This window comes from Phyllobates terribilis, unplaced genomic scaffold (assembly GCF_046119375.1).
Source record: "Phyllobates terribilis strain yellow unplaced genomic scaffold, ASM4611937v1 Scaffold_11__3_contigs__length_659146591, whole genome shotgun sequence".
Taxonomy (NCBI): domain Eukaryota; kingdom Metazoa; phylum Chordata; class Amphibia; order Anura; family Dendrobatidae; genus Phyllobates; species Phyllobates terribilis.
The window spans coordinates 129,179,253-129,205,238 of NW_027362771.1; the positions used below are offsets into that span (position 1 = coordinate 129,179,253).

The 25,986-nt window shown below is 43.4% G+C and overlaps 1 protein-coding gene across 1 annotated transcript in view; it reads left to right on the forward strand.

Annotated features, from left to right (window-relative positions):
- OTOGL (otogelin like) overlaps positions 1–25,986 on the forward strand; it is a 346,660-nt gene that overhangs the window by 236,337 nt on the left and 84,337 nt on the right. The window contains exons 43-47 of the mRNA XM_073651595.1: positions 1,027–1,168; positions 13,836–14,021; positions 15,717–15,929; positions 17,237–17,338; positions 21,613–21,720. Coding sequence (XP_073507696.1) covers positions 1,027–1,168; positions 13,836–14,021; positions 15,717–15,929; positions 17,237–17,338; positions 21,613–21,720 — 751 coding nt within the window. The remainder of the gene's footprint in view (positions 1–1,026; positions 1,169–13,835; positions 14,022–15,716; positions 15,930–17,236; positions 17,339–21,612; positions 21,721–25,986) is intronic.

Sequence of the window (25,986 nt, forward strand, 5' to 3'; positions counted from 1 at the left end):
TGTGACACAGGACAGAAGCGGCCGAATGAATTCTGATGTATTCAGAGCCATACTGCGTGCTCAGATCCAGCCAAATGCAGCAAAACTGATTGGTCGTCATTTCATAATACAGATGGACAATGACCCAAAACATAAAGCCAAAGCAACCCAGGAGTTTATTAAAGCAAAGAAATGGAATATTCCTGAATGGCCAAGTCAGTCACCTGACCTCAACCCAATTGAGCGTGCATTTCTCTTGTTAAAGACTAAACTTCAGACAGAAAGGCCCACAAACAAACAGCAACTGAAAACCACCACAGTGAAGGTCTGGCAAAGCATCAAAAAAGAGGAAACACAGCGTCTGGTGATGTCCATGAGTTCAAGACTTCAGGCAGTCATTGCCAATAAAGGGTTTTCAACCAAGTACTAGAAATGAACATTTTATTTACAATTATTTAATCTGTCCAATTACTTTTGGTCCCTTTAAAAACAGGGTGGCACATGTTATGGAGCTGAAACTCCTAAACCCTTCATCCAATTTTAATGTGGGTACCCTCAATTGAAAGCTGAAAGTCTGAACTTCAGCTGCATCTGAATTGTTTTGTTTAAAATTCATTGTGGTAATGTCTAGAACCAAAATTAGAAAAATGTTGTCTCTGTCCAAATATATATGGACCTAACTGTATATAGATGTCTCTTCTATTTCATGTTATAAGAGTAGATCGTATTTTTATTATATGCCATTAATATGATAATACAGGTATTGTTATGGTTTTCCCAGCTATATTAAATAAATATATATATATATATATATATATATATATCTCAATATACAGTATATAATATATATATATAATGTATATACAGTATATATGCCAACATAAGCATCAGAACAAGAAATTTATGCAGTTTATAACATACTTTTTTCTTTATGAAATGTGCTTTATTGCCTTTTTTTACAAGTCTGAGCTTTATGTGTTTTTTAAAAATAATCTGGAGAGTAACTTTGATTGATAAAGTTCAGTTTACATATGATCTAATTTGTAGGTTTCCCCACAAGATTTCTGTGAGAAGATGTGGATCAACAGTACATACTTTTTAAACTATGAATGTGATGCTCTTTCTGCATATGTAGCCCTGTGCAGTAAACATAATATATGCATTAGATGGAGGACTCAAGATTACTGTTGTAAGTTATACAGTGCCATTGTTTATGTAGCTGTCTATTCTCTTAGTTTCTAACAAATAATTACTTCCATTTATTATACAATGTATACAACTGTTTAGTAGCGTACAGTACTTCAGTGCTTGGCCGTTTTTGATTGTTTGGCGGCCTGTAGTCTCTGTAGTCACTAATTGGGTTGTGTGACCAGACAAAATGGTTGTTTTTTTTTTAAATTAACCTAACAGTTTTGACATTTTCAATCCTAACTGAAATTTAAAGAGGTTTTCCCACGAATGAAAGTTTATTTTAATCAATAGATCTTGGAATAATAATAATTTCCACAATTGGATGTGTTTAAATAAAATGTTCCTGTGCTGAGATAATCTTATAAATGTGCCCCTGCTGTGTACTGTGTAATGGCTGTGTCTTACCGTGCAGGAACATGGTCTGATCATACCACATCTCCTGGGCAGGGGGGGAAGCAAAACAGAGTATACAGATATTACAGCAGGGGATCACAGCTGATTCTTTTTGTGAGGTAAAACATTTCACTGTCTGTTCTTAAACATTGTTTTACTTCAAAGAAGGAATCAGCTGTGATCCCCTGCTATAATGTCTGTATTGTCTTTTGCTTCCTCCCCTGCCCAGGAGCTGTGGTATGATCAGACTATGTTCCATAAACGGTCAGACACAGCCATTACACAGTACACAGCAGGGGCACATTTATAAGATTATCTCAGCACAGGAACATTTTATTTAAACATCCAATTATGGAAGTTATTATTATTCAACAATCTATTTAATAAAATAAACCTTTGTTTGTGGGAAACCCCTTTAAGAGGAATGCCACAAAGCAATGGTGGTAAGGAGTGTCAGCTTCAGAACGAGGCTTTTTTTCACCATAGACGAAGGTTTAGTTTGCTCCCCTATCCCTGTCTTTAAATATCTTAGCAAATATAAAGTGGTTGTTGTTGTTATCCATGTAGCACTTCTGATTGCTGCCCCTGGGACGGGACATTAGTAGAGATGAGCGTTGTTCTACTCGAACTGTTCGCCAATCTCAAATTTGAGCTGTTTTGGGCGGTGTTCGAGCCGTTCGGCGAACACGAACAATTTGAGAAAAATTCGGCTGTTCGAGGTTATGTTCGATAACTGTTCGTGCACCAAAATCATAACTGGATTTTTTCTCAGTAATGATGAAAATTAATGTTAATACGCAGTTTGAGTGTACAGCGGGGTGGGGGGAGGGGCAGGGGATGGATCTCTGCAGGAACAATGAAGATCTCCATTTTTTTTCCTCTTTCCCGCATTTACAGTGGGGAGGTGCAATCTGTCAGCCTATCAGCAGCGCACACACGGAGCGAAGTGCTTTTTTTCACACAAGCAAGGGCATGTGTCATTGGCAGTGTATGTCACATGTCCTTGCCCTATAAGACCAAGCCATTTTCCCCGTCGCCACCATTTTCTCACTGCTGCAGCTGCGTGTTAGACGGCACCGCTGTTGCTGTGTGCGCTATACCTTGTTAATTTCAAGCCAATTTTCGCACAAATCTACAGATAGCTTGAGAGTAGGGAATAGTTGTGATTGCAGTCCTTTTAAGGACTAGGTTACAGCATTTCCTACGACTTTTATCAGGCAGGTCTGTGCTCTTAAATAGATAGATTGTGGGAGTAAAGACTAATTGTAATTGGAGTCCTTTTCAGGACTAGGTTACATCAGTTCCTATCAGTTTTTGCCAGGCAGGTCTGTGCCAGTGCTGTGCAAGTTTTTTTCACAGCATTTGGCTGAATCTAGCAAAGCTAATCCTTTTTGGCCTATTGCAGAGTGTGTTAGTCAGTGGAGTAGCCTATCTGTGTTGCAAGATATACCACCTGTGTATAGAATACCAATTTTTTTACTGCACCTAGTGAAGTAAAATCTTTTGGGCATAGCATCATTCTATTAGTCCATCTATACTGACCTCCATCAGGTTGCAAATTGAATATAATTTTTTTCGCATCTAGCTCTGAAAAAATATTGGGCTTCTAGCTGTGTGTGGGACTTGTTGTATTAGTCCATCTATACAGACCTCCATCAGGTTGCAAACTAAATATATTTTTTTCTGCATCTACCTCTGAAAAAATATTGGGCTTCTAGCTGTGTGTGGGACTTGTTCTATTAATCCATCTATACAGACCTCCATCAGGTTGCAAACTGAATATATTTTTTTCTGCATCTACCTCTGAAAAAATATTGGGCTTCTAGCTGTGTGTGGGACTTGTGCTATTAATCCATCTATACAGACCTCCATCAGGTTGCAAACTGAATATATTTTTTTCTGCATCTACCTCTGAAAAAATATTGGGTTTCTAGCTGTGTGTGGGACTTGTTCTATTAATCCATCTATACAGACCTCCATCAGGTTGCAAACTAAATATATTTTTTTCTGCATCTAGCTCTGAAAAAATATTTGGCCTTCTAGCAGTGTGTGGGACTTTCTCTATTAGTCCATCTATACTGACTTCCATCAGGTTGCAAATTGAATATAATTTTTTTCTGCATCTAACCCAGCCAATAGTTTTGGCCTAATACCACAGTTTGGCCACTCAGCTCTGCTCGGTTCCCATCCATTGTTTTTTTGTGCAAACAACTCCAGAGTTGTTAATTAGTTAACCACCAAAATGAGTGGAAAAAGGCCTGCTGCTGGTGGAAAGGGGAATAGGCGTGTTGGGAAGGGGAAAAAAGGTTGTGTCCGTGGGGTAGGTGTTAAAGCAACAGTAACATCTGCAGAAGAAAGACCATCTTCCAGCCAAACTAAAATGTCTACTTCTTTTAGCGGACAATGTGATAAGATCCCTTTCTTACGGCCACGCCAATCGCTACAAATTCCAGATGAGGCACAAAAACAGCAGGTGCTTCAACGGATATCAAGTGCTCCTTTAAGTGGGCTCTCCTCCACATCAACTTCAACATCACAAATACTCCAGTCCTCAAAGGTGTCACCCCAATCGCACTTGCTTCCTCACAGCTCCCAAATCTCCAGCTGCCCGTCTGAGTATGAGGTAGAACAGATGGTTGAGTCTGCAGAGCTGTTTACTCATACTATAGCCTGGGAATCAGAGGTCGACTCCAGCGCTTCTGTGAATCCAGACGAGGAAATGATCTGCACTGATGCCCAGAATCTTTATGAGTCGGATCCAGGACCAGACGCAGAAGGTTCTGACCATAATGTAGACCCTCATTCCCAAACTGTAACTCCTGTTGGTGGAGACAATGAGGAAGACGATGATAAGACTCAAATACCTGATTGGAGCGACAACTTTAGTTTTTTGTCAGGGCAGGAACAGGTTGGCTCTGAGGACGACGGGTGTGATAACGCACAGGGTGATGATGATGAGGTTGGAGATCCCACTTACTGTCAACCCACAGTCAGCCAAGAGATGAGGTCAGCAGAGGAGGTGGAGGAAGATGCTAGTGACGACGAGGTCAGGTTGCGCCTTCCTGGACAGAGACGTAGTACTGGAAGCACGTCAACAACTGCATCCTCAAACACAACTCTGCCTCTCACCACAAGTCGTGGTGGCTCTTCAGGTCGCATGGGTGCTAAGCCTTGCATAGCCTGGGCATTTTTTCAGATCGATAAAGATGACCCAACTCGTGTTATCTGTAACATTTGTCAGCAAAAGCTAAGTAGAGGCCAAAAAATACATAGTTTGAGTACTTCATGCATGAACCGGCACATGGACATGAAGCATAAGTTGCAGTGGGAAGCTCAGTGTGCTACAATGCGGCCTAGCCGGCCGGGCCAACCACCGTCTGCCATATCTTGTGCATCCGCGGCCTCTTCATCCTCTGTGACTGGGGGGACAGCAGTCACACCTGTTTTGGGGCGCAGACCTGCCACCTGTTTACCCGCAACAGCCAGCGTGATTGGCAGGTCATCATTTTCTTTGGAGGTGGTAACACCAGCTGGTGTTGAGCGCTGTCCGACATCGATAGCACCACCTTTGGATCAAGGCAACCTAACATGTCCGCCTGCATCTTCCTCACAGACCGGCAGTTTGCCGGGGACACCCTTATCAACCCCGTCTAAGCACAATAGCCAGCCCTCGGTCCCTCAGATGTGGACAAGTAAAAGACCATTTCCTCCTAGCCATGAGAAAGCTAAGAGGTTGAATTTCACCATCTGCAAGTTCTTGGCTACAGAAATGCTGCCTTTCCGCCTGGTGGACACAGAGGATTTTCGAGACCTTATGTCCGTCGCAGTGCCCCAGTACCAGATGCCCAGTCGGCACTACTTCTCAAAGAAAGGTGTGCCTGCGCTCCACCAGCATGTCGCACACAACATCACCGCTTCTTTGAGAAACTCTGTGTGTGACAGGGTGCATTTCACCACAGACACTTGGACGAGTAGGCATGGACAGGGGCGTTACATGTCGCTGACTGGGCACTGGGTAACTATGGTGACAGCAGGACAAGGGGCTGCTGTCCAAGTCTTGCCGTCCCCACGAGTTGTGCGTCAATCCTCTTTATGTCAAAGTTCCTCCACTGCTTCTGCCTCCTCAACCTCCTCTCGGTCTTCCACCTGCACCCAAAGCCTGTCTGGTCATGCCACAAGCTTTCTAACTGCGCAGAAGGGATCCTGCACACCTCCTTACTATGCTGGCAGTAGGGCTCAACGTCATCAGGCGGTTTTTACATTGAAATGTCTGGGAAATGTGAGTCACACAGCTGAGGAGTTGTGGTCAGCTCTGGAGAACCAATTTCATGAATGGTTGTCTCCACTGGACCTGAAACCAGGGAAGGCCGTGTGCGACAATGCTGCAAACCTGGGTGCGGCCCTTCGCCGGGGCAATGTCACACACGTGCCTTGTATGGCTCACGTGTTGAACCTGGTTGTCCAGCAATTTTTAGCCCACTATCCCAGACTAGATGGCCTTCTGCAGAGGGCACGGTCGCTGTGTGCTCACTTTCGCCGTTCGCATCCCGCAGCTCAGCGACTTACATCTCTACAGAAGTCGTTGGGCCTGCCACTTCACCGGCCAAAATGCGATGTGCCTACCCGGTGGAATTCAACTCTGCACATGTTGCAGCGACTGTGGCAGCACCGACAAGCCCTGGTGCAATACGTTCTGACGTATAGCCTGGGCCAACGAGATCCAGAGGTGGGGCAAATCACGCTGGAGGAGTGGTCTCAGATCAGGGACCTATGCACCCTTCTGCACAGTTTTGAAATGGCGACGAAGATGTTTAGTGCTGACGATGCCATTATCAGCATGACTATTCCGGTGATTTACATGCTGGAGCACATGTTAAACAGAATTCGGAGTCAGGTGGTGGCACAAGAGGAGGTGGAGGAAGTAGAGGAGGAGGAGTTGTATGCGGAAGGGCTAACATCTGCAAGGTCCAGACGGTCGGCAGCACCAAGGCGGCAGGCATGTGAGGGTGGGGGAGATGGTTTTACCAGGGCGCATGATAGCAGTCAAACTAGTGAGGAAGGTGCAGGAGCCCAGGAAGAAGTGGAGGACGAACTGATGGAAGACTCATCAGATGAGGGAGACCTTGATCACATTTCTGTTGTGCGAGGTTGGGGGGAGAGGACAGAGGAAGGAAGCATGATTGTTACCTCGCCACCAACACAACAGGGACTTGGTGCTCCTGGATGCGCAACACACATGAGTGCCTTCTTGCTGCACTACCTGCAACATGACCCTCGAATTGTGAGAATTAGAAATAATCCTGACTACTGGGTTGCCACACTGTTAGATCCCCGGTACAAAAGTAAATTTGCAGAAATTATTCCTGCCATAGAAAGGGATGCACGCATGCAGGAGTATCAGCAGAGACTGTTGCAGAATCTTACATGTGCTTTTCCACAAAATACCAGTGGTGCACGTAGTGAATCTCACAGTTCCAACTTGCCAACCGTGGGACCGTCAAGTGTTCAGCACTCAAACCGTAACAGAACCACAGTATCTGCTGGTAACATCAATTTTGCGGAATCATTTCACCACTTTTTTAGCCCATCCTTTGCAAGGCCACAGGAGACAAGAAGTCTGACACATAGTCAACGCCTAGAGACGATGGTACAGGAGTATCTCCAAGTAAACATTGAAGCCATGACTGTGTCACTGGACCCTTGCTCTTTTTGGGCTTCCAATCTGGATAAATGGCCGGAGCTAGCCACTTACGCCTTGGAGATCTTGTCATGCCCCGCAGCCAGCGTTCTGTCTGAACGTGTGTTCAGCGCTGCTGGTGGTGTGCTGACAGATAAGCGCACGCGGCTCTCCACTGATAATGTAGACAGACTCACGTTCATAAAGATGAACAAATCATGGATCCGAAACGACTTTTCTACCCCTGTGTCATCCTGGGGAGAGTAAAAGCTTGATGATTGGTTAAAATCACCCTACCAACCGTTTTAAGCTTTCAAATTACTAATCATGTTTATCTGTATCTTGGCTGGAAAATAATTTGGGCTTTGTAGCAGTGTGCAGCACTGATTCTATTAGGCCATCTATAATAAGCTCCACCAGATTTAAAATTACTAATCATGTTTATCTGTATCTTGACTGGAAAATAATTTGGGCTTTGTAGCAGTGTGCAGCACTGATCCTATTAGGCCATCTATACTAAAGCTTCACCAGATTTAAAATTAATAATAATTTTTAGCTGCATCTAGCCCGGAAAATAATTTTGGGGCTCCGAGATGCGCAAGACACATAAGTGCCTTCTTGCTGCACTACCTGCAGCATGACCCTCATATTGTCAGAATTCGAAGTAATCATGACTACTGGGTTGCCACACTCTTAGATCCCCCAAACTTTTCGATCAACCTTTTCATTTTAATAAAGACCAAAAAAATGGTCATTTTTGAAATTATAAGCATTAGCAGGTTGTTAGAAACTGAAATCAAACAGTTTTCAACTCAAAACTTTATTCTAGGTGATGTTACATTTTCACATAGGACCCCTTGTTCGAAAGGAGCTTCTGAACTCTCTCGTCCATTGAATTTGTCAGGTTTTGGATGGTTTCTGCTTCAATTGTTTTGCATGAGGACAGAATACCCTCCCAGAGCTGTTGCTTAGATGTGAACTGCCTCCCGCCATCATAGACACTCCTTTTAATGATGCTCCAAAGGTTCTGAATGGGGTACAGGTCAGGGGAGCATGGGGGTCACACCATAAGTTTGTCCCCTTTTATGCCCATATCAGCCAGAGATGCAGATGTTTTATGTGCAGCATGAGATGGTGCATTATCATGCAGAAAAATGATCTTGCTGTGAAATACACGGTTCTTCTTCTTGAACCATGGCAGGAAGTGCTGTTTGAGAAAATCCACATACATTATGGAGTTCATCTTTAGCGCCTTCAGGGATCCTAAAGGGGCCGACAATCTCTCTCCCCATGATTCCAGCCCAAAACATTACTCCACCTCCTCCTTGTTGGCGCTGTAGCCGTGTTTGCGTGGGGTGTCCATCAACCAGCCATCCTCCACTCCATCCATCTGGACCATCGAGCGCTGCATGGCACTCATCCGTGAACAAAACAGTTTTGAAATCAGTCTTCATGTAATGTTTGGCCCACTGGAGCCGTTTCTGCTTGTGTGAAGTGGATAGAGGAGGTCGACAGGATGGCGTATGCACAGCTGCAAACCTCTGAAGGACCCTGCATCTTGTTGTTCGGGGGACGTTGGAGGCACAAGCAGCTTCAAAAACTTGTCTGCTGCTATGACAAGGCTTTTTTGCCGCTGCTCTTTCAACCTGACGTAATTGCCTGTAGGAAAGAGTCCTCAATTTGCCCTTATCAGCACGCACACGTGTGTACTGTGAATCAGCTACATACTTCTTGATTGCCAAGACACTTCATCCTGATCATCGCACAATGTTGATTGTAGTCATGCCTTGACCTAAACACTCCACAATTTGTTGCTTCTCAGCAGCCGACACATCCTTTTTCTTTCCCATTTTGGCAGAAAATGTAGGCTGCTTAATAATGTGAGACAGCCTTCTTAAGTAGTCTTGCCTTTCATTGGACACACCTGCCAAACTAATTAGCACAGGTGTCTGCAATTGCTTACAGTGATATAAAGAGCCCTGACACACATCACCATCAATGAGTTTAACTGACAAACAAACAAATTCTTCCCTTATCACTCCTAAACACTTTTTGCATAATAATTTGGAACACAGTGTACATGTGCTTTTCCACAAAACACCAGTGGTTCACGTAGTGAATCTTACAGTTCTAACTTGCCAACCGTGGTCTGTATGGAGTTGTTCAATAAAAGGCCCAAAATTAAGATAACATAGATGGGAGAGGTCTCTATGAATAGGAATTCCTAAGTATTTGATACCCTGTGAGGGCCAGGCAAAGGGAAAGTTGGACTGGATGGAATCCTATATGGATTTGGGGAGGGAGACATCGAGGGCCTCAGACTTCGCTGCATTGATTTTAAAATTTGACCATGTAACAAAGTGATCTATTTCAGCCATAACAGCATGGATGGATATATGTGATTGAGTGATATATACTAGGACATCATCAGCAAATAGAGAGCACTTGTACTCGGTGCCTCCCACCTCAATCCACCTAATATTGGGGTTATGGCGAATTGATGAGAGCAGGTGCTCCGTCACTAGGATGTATAAGAGAGGGGACAGAGAACATCCCTGCCTTGTCCCATTGGTGATTGTGAAAGGTGATGAAAATGTTCTGACGCGCCCCCTGGGCCTTGGGACACCCAGGGCCGGACCCTTTTTGGTGGATGCTGGTGGTTGTAGTCTCCGTGGCGGCGACCCGGTTCCGTGGCTCAGGGCGGTCAAACCAGTGGCGGAACTATTTATGTGGTTTTGATGTTTAAATGTCCGACTACGCCACCCGTGGATTGCGGTCAGAGTGAACCGCCGCTCCAGGGCAGACCGCTGAGGCTGGTGTTGTGGGTGCAGCAGAGCGTAGCATAACTCCCCACGGGAGGAGTATAGCCTCAGGGCAGTGTATGCGGAGGATGGGGGTGATGGTGCAGGGCAGCAGCAGTAACGACACGGAGTCAGTGATGCAGTCCAGGGCCTTTACTCACAGTTCTTATTATCCAGACCACGTCTGCAGGTAACGGCTGCCCACGTCGTACTGTGCTCACCAGGTGAGGGGCTCAGACAACTCCCAGATAACTTTGGAGTGCTTCACAGGACCCCCTTTGTGTGTCCTTTGTCTGGCCTTTCTTACCAACCCTTCTGTCCGGCTGCCTCGGGCCTCCTCTTGGTAAACTTGGCGCCAGTTTCCCTGACCCTATGTGGTGCCTTCCTAGCGGGTGTAGCGAGGGGCTGCGCCACATAAAATGTCACAGCCTCCTGTTTCTAGCTGAGGGTCGTTTCCTGCCTCCACTAGTTTCGGGGACCGGTCTCCCCCTTTGGCCTGACCCCTCCACGCAAGTGGATTCTGGCGTGCGGTGGCGACTCGCCCGTCCGCACCCCTGAGATCCCTTCGTTCCTCGTTCCTGGAGCCTTCTCCGCTCCTCTTCCTTCCTTCTCCCTCTTCCAGGCCTGGGCCTCTGTTACTAGGCCCGCCTCCGGAGCAGAGCTCATGCAGAGCCCCTGCTCCCTGCCACTTCTGCTCAGACTTCTCTGCACTGAACTAAGATGGTGCCCACCTTTTATACTCCCTTCTCAATGCACCCAGGAACTGCTTCCTCCCTGCTCCTGCACTACAGGGTTCCCCTTCCTCAGTGTTCCCTCCCCCCACTCCAGCCAGGGACAGGGACTGTCGTGCCCATCTCAGGGGCATATTGGTCGCCCTGCCCCACGGCAATGTGGTGTAATGCATGCAGGTGTCGGGTCCTGATCCACACTACATCCTTACCTGAGAGTGAGATATCACACCTCTGGGTGAGGTGCAATACCTCTGTAGCAACCGAGCCCTCAGGGTGCTACAGTTCCATTTATCTTCAGCCTAGGTGACGTATTGCGATACAGGGCCGTGATTTTGGCTATAAAAGGGTCCCCTAGACCCCTACCCCAAGCTTTTTAAGAGAATCATATATGGCGTGCCAGGAGACTCTATGGAATGCTTTCTCAGCATCCAACGAGAGTATCTAATTACAAATTTTTAACTGCATCTAGCCCAGGAAATACTTTGTGCCTAGTAGCAGTGTCTGCTAGTCAGCGGATTATCCCGGCTGTTAAGCAAGCTACACCACCTGTAGTTTGGACACTTCATTTTTTCAAAGGAAATGCTTCGGGACCACGGGATACTCAGTGAAGAGCATCAGGAGGCACCCCAAGGCATAGGGGCTGGGACTGGCAGTAGGATGCCTTGCGGTGGACAGCCGAGCTCGATCCTTATAAAAGTTTTTTAACTGCAGCAGCTTTAGTGGACGCTACTGGAGCTGGAATTACGCGGCTGCTGGCATGAGACTTGCCCTCCAATAGATCCTTGTAAATGGATTTAAAGTGTATTTATTCAAATTAGAGAGACAATTTAAATTAAAAAGCTTAGAGCTGCCTCCACCACAGGGGGGCTCGCTCGACCAACCAGCGGACAGGCACCAGTATTGGGAGAGGGGGGCTGGCCGTCAGGGTTCACCGCGGCTCTGGCACAAACCCGGCGACACGGAGGTGGCACGGGCAGGAGCGGACTGAACGTGTCGGCTTCTCACTTTTTGGATTTTAGAAGGGCATGACATGCCTATATCTGTGTCTCCCCCTCCTTTTACTCCTCCACCTCTTTTCTTTTCGCATGACTATATGTACTTGTCACTTTTCCATGTGTTAGTTGTGTCTTCTGAGCAGTTTGTCAGCTTTTGGACACCTTTGAAGGTGTTTTCTATGTGTTTCTATGTGTTTTTGTTTGCCTGCCATTGGTTTTAACGGTGTTCGAAGGTGTTCGACGAACAGTTTGACGAACAGTTCGGCGAACACACGGGTGTTCGACGAACCGAACCGAACTCGAACACTACGGGGGTGGCTCAACACTAGACATTAGTTTACTATTAAAGGGAACGTGTCAGAAACTTCTCTGGGAAGTGAACACTGTCAATCAGAAGTGGGAAGGCTCCAAATATTGAAATTAGGAGGTGTAATGGTGCAGAAAACTCTTGACCCCACCAACAGTGCATCAAAGCCTCCTCATTTCCATGCAAATTAAAAGTCATTTTCTCAGGCACGGTACCAGTAACAGGTACATTGCTGGTATGGTTGCATTCCCTTATAACACTGTTTAGCCCATTTAAAATGCACCTTTAAATGATAAGCAAGATGATCTCTTTATGATCCCATTGAGATGTTTTAGCAGCAAAAAAATATGTTTTGAAGTTCTGTATATATGTGTCTGGAAGTGCATTGGGGCATCAAGAAGCACTTACAGCTCGTCAGCTTCATCCTGTATCCCCTGCCTAGTACCACTCTCTTCTGGGTGATTGAAAGGTCGTTGGCCTCGATACACGGCAATGAATACAGCATGAGGGTGAGGGGCTGTACGTGCATTGTCACGCCCAAAGGCACTTTCAGAGACATATATACAGAAGATCAAAACATGATTTTTAGCTGCTAGAGCATCACTTTGGGGTCATAAAGGGATCAATTTGCTTATTTTTTCAAATGCTACACAGTTATATAAATTGTTTGGGGGCGTAGAAGTTTCTAACAGGTTCCCTTTAACGGTTTTGAGTGATACAGTTCTATACAGAAGAATTGTACATAAATAACTCACTCCAAGGAGAACAATGTCTATATCCATCTCTTTAAGTACCTACAACATCTCTACAACACATATATTGGCCTTAAAGGGAATCTCTCACATTAAACATACAGTGTGATCTACCAAATACATTTCTTCAGCAGGGTTTGCTGAGTAGATTGATATATAGTTTTGTAGGTAAATATTTAGTACATCTTTTAATCTATTCCTCTTTAATCTAAGCTTAGGAGTCCAGTGGGCAGTTTTATTCTCTGCTTGACTGCTTTCTTTGTGTACAACAGAGAAGGCTAGGACCACCCCCTGGACCCCTAAACCCAGAATGGTGGGCATTTGAATAAATGTAATAACTATACTGAATCCTTTCCCATAAAGTTATATACTAGTTTGCTCAGGTTATCCTGTTCTATTACATGCTATATGCAGCTTAGACAGAATATTCAACTTGACGGATTCTTTTTAATGTTATATTTTGGACGTTATATTTTGCATGATATAGACGTGGTGGATCATTTCTTATAAGATTACATCTGAATTGAATGTTTTTTCCTATATACTGCTTCACAATCCAGTTAATTAGTGTCTATATGGTTCGCTCTGTTTAACTATGAGTACTGTTGCTTAAAGGGAACCTGTCACTATGAAAGTGCAGTCCAATCTGCAGGCAGCTTTGTTTCTATAAGTGCACATGTAGAGATAGCTGTCAATCACTGATAGGACCGCCCACTGGACCCAAAATCCCAGAAAAAGCAGAGGATTACATGAATAAGTTGTATTAAATCTTTTCTCACAAAACTATACATCAATCTGCTCATCTCCCCCCTGCTCTATACCATGGTGCCTACAGATTGGACTGTATTTTCATAGTGACAAGTTCTCTTTAAGTCTAAAAAAAGCAAAAAAAAATGTTATTATGATTATATGAATGTCATGAGAATGGTCATATTATATATTATTTCATGGTAGACTATGTTTTGTAATGTTAATAACAATTTACTGACTTTTAAAATATGTGTGATAGCTTTGCCATGTCCAGAGGGAAAGGAGTATCAGGCCTGTGTTCAACCATGCGCTGCTAAGACCTGCTTAAACAAATGGTATTATGAAGAGTCCCCCTGTTCCTACCTAAGAGAAGATTGTGTGTGCAAAAAAGGCACCATTCTGCACAGAACAGATTCTGAGCTCTGCATTCCTGATGGAAAATGTGGTATGTATTTTTGCTATTAGTCAGTTTAAAAAAATTAATTATTATTACATTTTCATTTGTAAAAAACATTAAGTTTCCATTTTGATTCATTGTGTCATATGTATTAGGTCAAAACTCAGGTCCATTTTGGAATGAAAAAGTAGGCTAAATTATAATAAAGTGGACTGGATCAATACTTCAGACCAAGGCTAAATTCTATTTTTAATTTTGTATCTGACTAGGTATGAGCGGACCCATGGAAGTTCGGGTTCTGGTACCAGACCCGAACTTTATTCCAAAATTAGGTTCTGTTATCAAAACTGTACCCAAACTTGAACCAGAACCTGAACCCCGTTGAAAACAATTGGGACCCAAACTTTTGAGCTGAAAAAAATCTCTCTCTCCCAATCTCTCCCTCTGCAACGAACTTCCGGGAGAAGTTCATGTTCTGCGTTTAGCACCAGACACTAACTGGCCGGTACGAACACTGAACTTTTAAGTGCGGATCCGCTCATTTCTATATCCTAGAACCTAAAAGGTGGATTTAAGGCCCCGTCAAACTTAGCGATGCTACAGCGATCCCGACAACTATACGACCTGTCAGGGGTCGTTGCTGCGTCGCTATGTGATCGCTGGTGAGCTGTCAAACAGGCAGGCTCACCAGCGATCAGGGGAGCAGAGACATCGTGGAAAGAATCTTTCCACGATGTCCTGCTCCTGGTTACCAGTCTGCTGAAGCAGGAGCAGGCTGGTAACCATGATAAACATCGGGTTACTAGGGGCACACGCGCACCTTGTAACCCGCTGTTTATCATGGTTATCACTTTGCTACGGTGAGAGGGAGGTTACCGCTCACCGTAGCAGAGTGGTAACCATGATAAACAGCGGGTTACTAAGTGCGCGTGTGCCCCTAGTAACCCGCTGTTTATCATGGTTACCAGCCTGATCGCTGGTCCCGCTGGTCACACACAGCGATGTGTGCTGACCAGCGGGAGGGCAAAGACCAAAAAATGGTCCAGGACATTTCGCAGCGATCAGCGACCTCACAGCAGGGGCCTGATCGCTGCAAAGTGTCACACATAGCGACATCGCTGGTGAGGTCGCTGTTGCGTCACCAAAACCGTGACTCAGCAGCGATCTCGCTAGTGATCTCGCTATGTGAGACGGGGGCTTTACCTTGGCTGACCCACCTCTGTAAATGACAGCCGATTATCTATACAGAGGCTGGTAGTTTAATAGTCTGTTTAGACATGTGTTTCCAATGTGTACAGAACGATCACGAATAGATCGTTCTGTGCATGTAGACTTTCATTGTTCTCTGTTTACACAGGATGATATGGAGCTTTGGAGGCAGATTCACAGGGAGATCTATGCCCCACCCATAGATCTTAGCGCAATTACATATTAAGAAAATATGAATTTCTCTGGAATAAGATATTGGTTCGCAGATATCAAAGTCTCATTTTATTCAACTTCTTATGACCTGTATGCCCATATAGATGGCTTAGGAGGTTGATCTTACTAACAGATTCCCTGTAATCATTTATTCTAGTATACAGGTGAAATATGATCCCATGAATAAATTAGCCCTGAACTCAAGCCTGGTTATTGAGGACATTAGAGAGTATTACAACTTCCAACTAATATTTGTTTTTTTCTTAATAAATAAAAACAATATTTCTACTATAAAACTATATTTCTTTATTTGCACTTTAGCCTGTACTGATAATGAAGGACATCCCCACTCACCAGGAGAGATCTGGCATTCATCAGCTAATAAATGCTGCCTGTCAAAATGTTTGGAAAATGGAACCGTTGCATCCATAGAGCCTGACTGCAGTGACCAACCTGATCCAATTTGTAGTCGGGAGGGGGAGATGCTTATCCGAGTCATTGAAGAAGGGGCTTGCTGTCCAAAAAAAGTGTGTGGTATGTAAGTCCACTAAATTAGCTTTTATTATGTTTCATGTTCTAAAATATCTAACTTCCTAAATTTCCTTTTACTGTACATTTTCTATTTTGGAATCAATTTAGTTAGTATTCTTAAAATGTTATATAGCTCTCCATTTACTATCCTTAGCATTCATGTTTAAATCAATCAGAGAGAATCTCATTTTGAAAAATCACAGGAGGAGATCATTTTGAGAATGTGCCCGTCTCAGCCTAAAATATCCAATGAATCCAGTAAACAGAAATTACTCTATATGTTTCTTGTTTTCCTAATGCCATTAAAGGGGTGGTCTGGCACCTATAATATATTTTCTAAATATCTATCCTTACACCCCAACCACTTTTGTAATTTGCTTTATTACCCTACACTTTTCCCTATCTAGCTAATCCCTAAATGTGTTTTTTATTGTACTTCCTGTGATGTTTCATTTGAGAGAAGTCTCAAACATGACGTCACAGGAAGCTGGCGCTGAACTCACTCCCCGCAAGATTAGTAAGATACAGAAAAGTGTAGGGTATTGTGTAATAAAGCAAATTACAAAAGTGGTTAGGGTGTAAAGATAGATAGTTAGAAAATAAATTTTAGGTGCCAGATCACTCCTTTAATTTCCCTTATGTCATAGATAGAGATGAGCGGATCTTTTGAAATATACTGCAGTACATCATAGATCAATCTATTCACAGTCACACTGAGTGACTACAGAGGTGCAACACTTCCCTATATCACTTGAATCTTTGGATGATTGTTCATTGACCGAGACTACCACTCCCATTTTCAATGTGGTTCAGCACTGCAGCACTACACCTCAATCAGGTCAGGCCTATTTCCATTCATAGGTGCAATGAGCTGTAATTCTGACCTCCTGTCCCTGCACAGTACAAGCATAAAATGGTGTTCCTCGGCTGGCCCCCATCTTTTTTGCATGCTGTGATTGCTCCCTTGATTGTTTTTGCTATAACAATGTGATGCCATAGCTGTAGGACATTAAGGAATAGCCTTCACGGCCATTCAAAACGTCAACAGCCCACTCATTGATGCTTCAGCAGTGTGTGAAATGGCGCTGGACTTTTTTTGAGATCCCATTGAATCGCAAAGTGTTCTAATTCATCAGGACCTGCGATTTTCAGGAAATTCGACTCAAAGTTGATCCTTTGTGGATTGATCCGCCCATCTCTAGTCTAAGAGCATTATTTAGTAATGCGACTATGGAATTACTGTTAGACGTATTACATGCCGATATTTTGCATGTTTCTTTAGTTGCTACATTATTTTTATATATTTACAGAGTGTAATACAACTTCATGTGAAAAAGCAGTACCGTGTAAAAGTGGAGAGCGTTTGCTTGCTGAATACAGCCCAGTGACATGCTGCCCTCAGCTGCACTGTGGTGAGTATACCTATTAGATAAAGAAAGTAAAAAAATGTGAGAACACACTACACATTACAATTGTTGATATAAATTGTCTTTTTTCTTGTATTGTTTTTGTTCAATTTTTGCTCTGGAAGCCTACCATATGCTCTACAAGTAGTTTCCAGTTTACATTTAGTATCCAGGACTTCCCTCCGCACCTCACCGCACCCATCATTATAGTAAGCGGAGTAAACACCTATTGTAGCTGGTGCAAGACAATACGCAGCTCATGACAACTTACTGCACACTCACGCCTTTCCCTCTGATGGTGGCGGTGAGCACTGAGCAAATCTCCTGAATATTGAATTCTGTTGTAATGTACAACATTTATTATTATATTCTTTTAGTTTGAAAATCCACAGGGAAAAGTGCACGATAACAGAGATGTCACATCAGTAGAAATGTAAGTGATGTGATAAAACCCGTTACCCAAAAAGTTAGCAGCCAATGCATGCACAGACGCACCCTGAATGCATATTTACCATGCATCCAAACAATGCTAGAATTTTACATTTTGTAGTGGAATTGTTTGGAGTTTCTACCTGGGTCTTTCTAAAGATGAAACCAGACAAATTAATATGCTGCAAATTAAAAAGCTGTGACTCATGTCAATTTCTGTGCTGACTTTTTGCCATAGAGTGTGGGAAATCTTCAGCATATCCACCATAACTAATCATTCCCTGATATTGCAAAATTGATCATATGTTTGTTTCTGACTGTTACATTTACTTGCTTCATGAATGCAATTCAATGACTGTGATATAGGCATATATATACAGTATATTTATTATTATTTATTGTTATAGCGCCATTTATTCCATGGCACTTTACATGTGAAAAAGGGGCATACATACAAAAACAATTACTATAATCTTGAACAAAAATGTGATGGCGACTGGTACAGGAGGAGCGAGGACCCTGCCCGTGAGGGCTCACAGTCTACAAGGGATGGATGAGGATACAGAAGGTTTCCATGGTAGGCGAGTGTAAGGTGCCCCAGCGAGGTAGTCGTGGGCGAGCTGTAGCCCCCTCTCGCTCTGGCACCCTACAGACAATACGTGTCCTCCCTCTGAAGTGTGGCTGTGTATGTGGTGCTCTTCACTTACTTCAAGTCATCCGATCGCGGCTGTCTCCAGGCATTTCTCTTCTGGGACCAGGGCAGCAATAAATTCAGAGGACACGAGGTTCTTAACCAGAACTTGGACTTTACTTGGGGAAGAGGAATATGTACAATATTTACAGGCAGATATAATGGATAAGGCCCGATAGGTTATCATCTCTCTCACAGGCGCTGGTAACTCCTTCAGCCCTGGTTCCCTCTTTAAGTGAAGCATCTCTGTGACTCTAATCTCTGGCCCAAGAGACTCTTCTGAAATACCAACAGTGATCTGGTATCTGATATCTCTCTCCCACGTCTTAGCCTGGAGTCCTATTTATCTTCCTCTGCTTCCTGCAGACTAGAAGTGCCCCGGGTCCTCACTACCTTTGATGAGTTTCTCCGGCCGGCTGACAGGACTCTTGCTCTTGCGTAGGGAGACTTTCACACTGGTGATCCCACTGTCTGAGGGTATGGAGCTCCCGTCTACCCTAGCAGCCAATATACTCAGGCTGCCTGTATGATTCTCTGTCCTATCTCTTACTGAAGAATCACTTCCTGATTCTGGAAACTAAACAGAGATTTTCCTAATGTGCCCACCCTCAGTGAGCTGTCATCACACAGCATTAACTCATCACTGTCTGTAACACTGCTAGCAGACTCAACCTGACATCTGCACCCAGGACAGCGGCATCTTGTGGCTGTTCACAGGTACTGCAGCCCACAAGGAATTATGCCAGGAACAAGCTCTATATCACTCAAGGCTTGATCAGGGCACTAAGTTCCCCCTCTACTCTACTGACTGGACTACTAAGGCTAACCCCTTAGCTTGGTCTACCAACAGTTCAGAGAGGTCTGACTTCAGGAACACTTCCTTTAACTATCTCAGTGCCAAGGGAAGGCTACGCCCTTCCCTACTGTTACACGAGAATCTGATATGTTGGGGTAGAGAGTTCCAGAGTAGGGGGATGCACGGGAGAAATCTTGTATGCGATTGTGGGAAGAGGAGATAAGAGGGGAATGGAGGAGGAGATCTTGTGAGGATCGGAGGTTGCATGCAGGTATGTACCAGGAGACTAGGTCAGAGATATAAGGCGGAGACAGGTTGTGGATGGCTCTGTATGCTGTGGTTAGCGTTTTGAACTGGAGTCCCAGGGCAATGGGGAGCCAGTGGAGAGATTGACAGAGAGGAGAGGTGGGGGAATAGCGGGGGGACAGGTGGATTAGTCGGGAAGCAGAGTTTAGGATAGATTGGAGGGGTGCGAGAGTGTTGGAAGGGAGGCCACAGAGCAGGAGGTTGCAGTAGTCGAGGCGGGAGATGATGAGGGCGTGCACTAGTGTTTTTGCAGATTCGTGGATGAGGAATGTGGATATGAGGAGATATTTTTGAGTTGGAGTCGGCAGGAAGTGGAAAGGGCTTGGATATGTGGCTTGAAGGAGAGATCAGATTCCAGGGTTACCCCAAGGCAGCGAGCATGTGGGACTGGGGAGAGTGAACAGCCATTGACATTGATAGATAGGTCAGGTGGGGGGGATGAATGAGATGGTGGAAAGATGATGAATTCAGTTTTATCCATGTTAAGTTTTAGAAATCTAGCAGAGAAGAAGGATGAAATAGCGGACAGACATTGTGGAATTTTGGTTAGTAGGGAGGAGATATCGGGTCTGGAGAGGTAGATCTGTGTGTCATCAGCATAGAGGTGATACTGAAAGCCATGAGACTCTATGAGCTGTCCCAGGCCAAAGGTGTAGATGGAGATGAGCAGGTATCCTAGAACTGAATCTTGGGGACACCAACAGATAGGGGATGAGATGAGGAGGTGGTGTTTGAGTGGGAGACACTGATTGTCCTGTCTGTTAGATATGAAGAGATGCAAGATAGGGCCAAGTCTGTGATGCCGAGAGATGAGAGAGTCCGTATTAAGAGGGAATGATCCACTGTGTCGAAGGCAGGTGATAGGTCTAGGAGGAGGAGGACAGAGTAGTGTTGCTTGGATTTGGTGGTTAGTAGGTCGTTGGTGACTTTAGTCTGGGCAGTTTCAGTTGAATGGTGCAGTCGGAAGCCAGATTGGAGGTGGTCAAAGAGAGATCAGGAGGAGAGGTGGGAGGACAGTTCAAAGTGGACATGTTGTTCCAGTAGTTTTGAGGCATAGGGGAGAAGTGATATGGGGCCGTAGCTAGTCAGAGAGGATGGGTCAAGGGAGGGCTTTTTGAGGATGGGTGTGATTGAGGCATGTGTGAAGCATGAGGGAAAGACACCAGTTGTTAGTGATAGGTTGAAAAGGTGGGTTAGGGTTGGGATGACGATAGTGGTAAGGTTGGGGATGAGGTGGGACAGGATTGGGTCAAGTTCACAGGTGGTGAGGTGTGATTTGGAGAGTAAAGAGGAAAGTTGATCTTCCGTAATGGTGGAGAAGCTGGTTTTGGAGGAGGAAGATTGAGTAGGTGTGAGGAGGGGCTGGGGGGACTTTAGGCAAAAACTTTGTCTGATGGTGTCAATCTTCTGCTTGAAGAATGAGGCAAAGTCTTCCGCTGAGATGAGAGGAGAGGGAGGAGGTGCTGTGGGGCGGAGAAGAGAATTGAAAGCATTGAATAGCTGTTTAGGGTTGTGAGACAAGGAAGATATGAGAGATGAGAAGTATGTTTGATTTGCTGCAGTGAGTGTGGACTTGAAGGTAGTGAGGGATTGTTTGAATGCGATGAAGTGCTCATTGGAGTGGGACATTTTCCATCCACGCTCAGCAACCCTGAAGGCCCGTCGCAGTTCTATACATATATATACACACACACATACATACAGTGTAATATATATATATATATATATATATATATATATATATATAAAAGAAAAAGAGAAAAAAGCAGCACAAGCAAACAAAATATGAATGGCTGGGTGTCCATTCTCCAGGTAAGTGCCAAACCTTCTTACATATGGAAAAAATAGTAGAGACAGCACTCCAAAAATAGATGATTTATTAGCTCAGCAAGAGCTGTGGCAACGTTTTTGCTAAATGTAGCCTTTTTCAAGCAAAAAAAAAAAAAAAAAAAAAAAAATATATATATATATATATATATATATATATATATATTTACCAAAACAAATGAATCTACCAAGATCAATAAGATTGTCAAAATATTAAATCTTCATTTGCAGTCTGTGACCCATCCGCATGTCCTGTAGTGACCCGCCCAGAATGCAAACAAGATCAGATTTCCGTTCAGGTTAGACAAGAAGAAATTTGCTGTTTCTCCTACATTTGTGGTAAGTTGATTGCACAACACAATTATAAGTTATTATTAGAGATGATTGAATTGACTTTAAGTCTATTTTCATGAAATTTGTAGGCCCTAGTGAATTCAAACAATTTGTGATTCGATTTGCAAAAACAAAAATGCTCGGCGCCATGCAAACATTGAGGCATACTGCACATGACGTCAGAATTGGCAAAGTGGGTTTCCATTTAGTGCCTTACAGTTATTGCATCAGACGGTCTAGCGCAGCCAATTAGGCGGGCTATCACAGCCACTATGAAAGATGAGGCAGGGAAAGCAGAGGTTTCAGGGTTCCACCCCTCACTGTTTTTTTGGATGCAGTTTCTGTCGGCTCAGCCGTCCAATCTTGTACAGGGTCGTGCTGGAGCTGTCAGTACTGTGATAGACATCTCGACCATCCAATCTGATACATGTGCGTGCAGTAGCTGTCAGTGTGGTGATTGACAGCTTGGCTGTCCAACCTGAGGCTGGGAGGCACTGGTGTTCTGCAGGTGTTCATTATTCCAGTTGAATGCCTGTCTGCTTAACTGAGCTGTTTCTCCCAGATCTCTGCCAGACGTACATTCAGCTAGTGTGTGGTTTGTTCTTTGTGCCTTGAGTTCTGCTTATTGATCTTCTGTTGCCTGACCTTGGACCTTGTTCTGACCAACCATCTGTTTAACCCCTTCTGCTCTGATCTGCCTTCCTCCTGGTATTCTGATCTACAGAACGTTACCTGACTACGCCTTTGCCTCTTCCCTCTGTTTATGACGTACCCTTCTGGCTTTGACTTCGGACTCCTTGACTATCCAGTCTCACGGGCTGGCCGTGAAAACTGCCTCAGCGTCACAAGTGCCCATTTTAGAATTTTACAGCCTGGTGATATGAGGTCAGAGCATACAGCCCATCTTTACAGAAAGGGATTGAAAGGCCTACATCAGAGTGTCATGTACTATTTCAGCACTGAAGAACATAGAAAATAAGAGTGGTAGTCTCAGTCTGTGAATAATAATATACACATTCAAGATTCAAGTAATATAAGAAGGTGCAGAATCCTTGTGACTATGAAAACATGATCTGTGATATACTACGGGACAGCACCTTAATAACGCAATTATTTTCATTTTTGATGCACTAAATTGAAAAAAAAGTCAGTTTATTACCCTCATTTTTGTATTGAAGAAAAATACTTGAAAAAGGTTTGCATGTCTGAAAAAGTGTGATTTCTGACTTGTGAGATGACCACACCATAGATAACATCAATGTACATTTCTTTTGCTTTTCTTTTTATAAAGGGTTTTTTAAAAAGAAAAAAAGAAAAGAAAATTTCCAAAATTTAAGAAATTTAAATACAATTGTCTACCTCACAAAGTATGCATGTTTACATTTTTTTTGCATTTTTTGCTCACTTGTTTTAATAGTCCAATATCACACATGGATTCCCTGCAAATCAAATTTTTGGGAAAAATGAATCGAACCTATCAAATTTGAATTCCAAATTATTCAATTGCCTGTAGTTATCATCATTTACCACTGAGAATGGAAATCTTCAACTAAAGCCTCCTTCACATGTCAGTGTCTCCTGTATGTGTGGTGACAGCTTTCACGCTTACTGGAGACACTTACACACATAGACCCATTCAAATCTATGGGGCTGTGCACATGTCCATACGTTCAGACAGACCTTGTGACTCACATGCGGACATGTCCATTTTTTTTCAGGTAAGCACGGACGTCAATACGTCCCGCAAACGTGCACACGGATAACATAAGTGTGACGTTTGTGTGACAGAGTGCTGAATAGGAATTACAGATGTTTAGGTGTTAGGTGTGCAAAGATAGAGATAGATAGAATGATGTCCGAGAGATACAAAATTAGTGCAGTGCGTGTGTAGTTTGCTGTACATGTATTTAGTTAAAAAATAATTAAATAAATGAAAAAATGGAGTGAGCTCCCCCTTATTTTTAATAACCAGCTAAGGTAAAAAAGACAGATGTGAGCTGGTCTTATTATGCTGGGAATGGCCCTATAACCATGGACCTTTCCAGCCTATTAATTTCAGCTCCCAGCTGTCTGCTTAGCCTTTACTGGTTATTAAAAAGGGGGGACCCCACATCATTTTTTTTAGGGTCCTCCCTTTTTAATAACCAGTAAAGGCATGGCACTAATCATGTATCTCACATCCATCTATCTATCTTTGCACATCTAATACCTAAACATCTGTCATTTCTATTCTGCATTGTATTCCAGTACATGTTAGACTGATGGTGCACATGGACGGCACACACATGCCACGCGTATGGTACATACAAACACATGGATAGCACACGGATGGCACATGGATTGTACACACGGACATGGATAGCACTGGTACTGTTTTTTCCAGTACTGGAAATATCAGGACGTGTGAAAAAGGCCTAACAGTGTTGCTATCAATGTCTGCTAGATGTGGCAGAGAGACTTTAAAATTAGTTAACATTTAATTTACCTTTTTAGTTAAATATTCAAATGTGCATTGTTAAAAGCACATACACACTCTATTGCTTTATATATATATATATATATATATATATATATATATATATATATATATATATATATATATATATATACAGTTGTATGAAAAAGTTTGGGCACCCCTATTAATCTTAAGCTTAATGTTTTATAAAAATTGGTGTTTTTGCAACAGCTATTTCAGTTTGATATATGTAATAACTGTTGGACACAGTAATGTTTCTGCCTTGAAATGAGGTTTATTGTACTAACAGAAAATGTGCAATCTGCATTCAAACAAAATTTGACAGGTGCATAAGTATGGGCACCTCACCAGAAAAGTGACATTAATATTTAGTAGATCCTCCTTTTGCAAAAATAACAGCCTCTAGTCGCTTCCTGTAGCTTTTAATGATTTCCTGGATCCTGGATGAAGGTATTTTTGACCATTCCTCTTTACAAAACAATTCCAGTTCAGTTAAGTTTGATGGTCGCCGAGCATGGACAGCCCTCTTCAAATGATCCCACAGATGTTCAATGATATTCACGTCTGGGGACTGGGATGACCATTCCAGAACATTGTAATTGTTCCTCTGCATGAATGCCTGAGTAGATTTGGAGCGGTGTATTGGATCATTGTCTTGCTGAAAGATCCATCCCCTGCGTAACTTCAACTTTACCACTGATTCTTGAACATTATTGTCAAGAATCTGCTGATACTGAGTGGAATCCATACGTCCCTCAACTTTAACAAGATTCCCGGTGCCGGCATTGGCCACACAGCCCCAAAGCATGATGGAACCTCCACCAAATTTTACTGTGAGTAGCAAGTGTTTTTCATGGAATGCTGTGTTTTTTTGCCGTCATGCATAACGCCTTTTTGTATGACCAAACAACTCAATCTTGGTTTCATCAGTCCACAGGACCTTCTTCCAAAAAGAAATTGGCTTCTCCAAATGTGCTTTCGCATACCTCAGCCGACTCTGTTTGTGGCGTGCTTGCAGAACCGGCTTCTTTCGCATCACTCTCCCATACAGCTTCTCCTTGTGCAAAGTGCATTGTATAGTTGACTGATGCACAGTGACACCATCTGCAGCAAGTTGATGCTGCAGCTCTCTGGAGGTGGTCTGAGGATTGTCCTTGACTGATCTCACCATTCTTCTTCTCTGCCTTTCTGATGTTTTTCTTGACCTGCCACTTCTGGCCTTAACAAGAACTGTCCCTGTGTTCTTCCATTTCCTTACTATGTTCCTCACAGTGGAAACTGACAGTTTAAATCTCTGAGACAGCTTTTTGTATCCTTCCCCTGAACAACTATGTTGAATAATCTTTGTTTTCAGATCATTTGACAGTTGTTTTGAGGAGCCCATGATGCCACTCTTCAGAGGAGATTCAAACAGGAGAACAACTTGCAAGTGGCCACTTTAAGTAGCTTTTCTCATGATTGCATACACCTGGCTATGAAGTTCAAAGCTCAATGAGGTTACAAAACCAAAAAAAGTGCTTTAGTACGTCAGTAAAAAGTAGGTAGGAGTATTTAAAACAAGAAAATGATAAGGGTGCCCATACTTGTGCACCTGTCAAATTTTGCTTGAATGCAGATTGCACATTTTCTGTTAGTACAATAAACCTCATTTCAAGGCAGAAACATTACTGTGTCCAACAGTTATTACATATATCAAACTGAAATAGCTGTTGCAAAAACACCAATTTTTATAAAACATTAAGCTTAAGATTAATAGGGGTGCCCAAACTTTTTCATATAACTGTATATATATATAT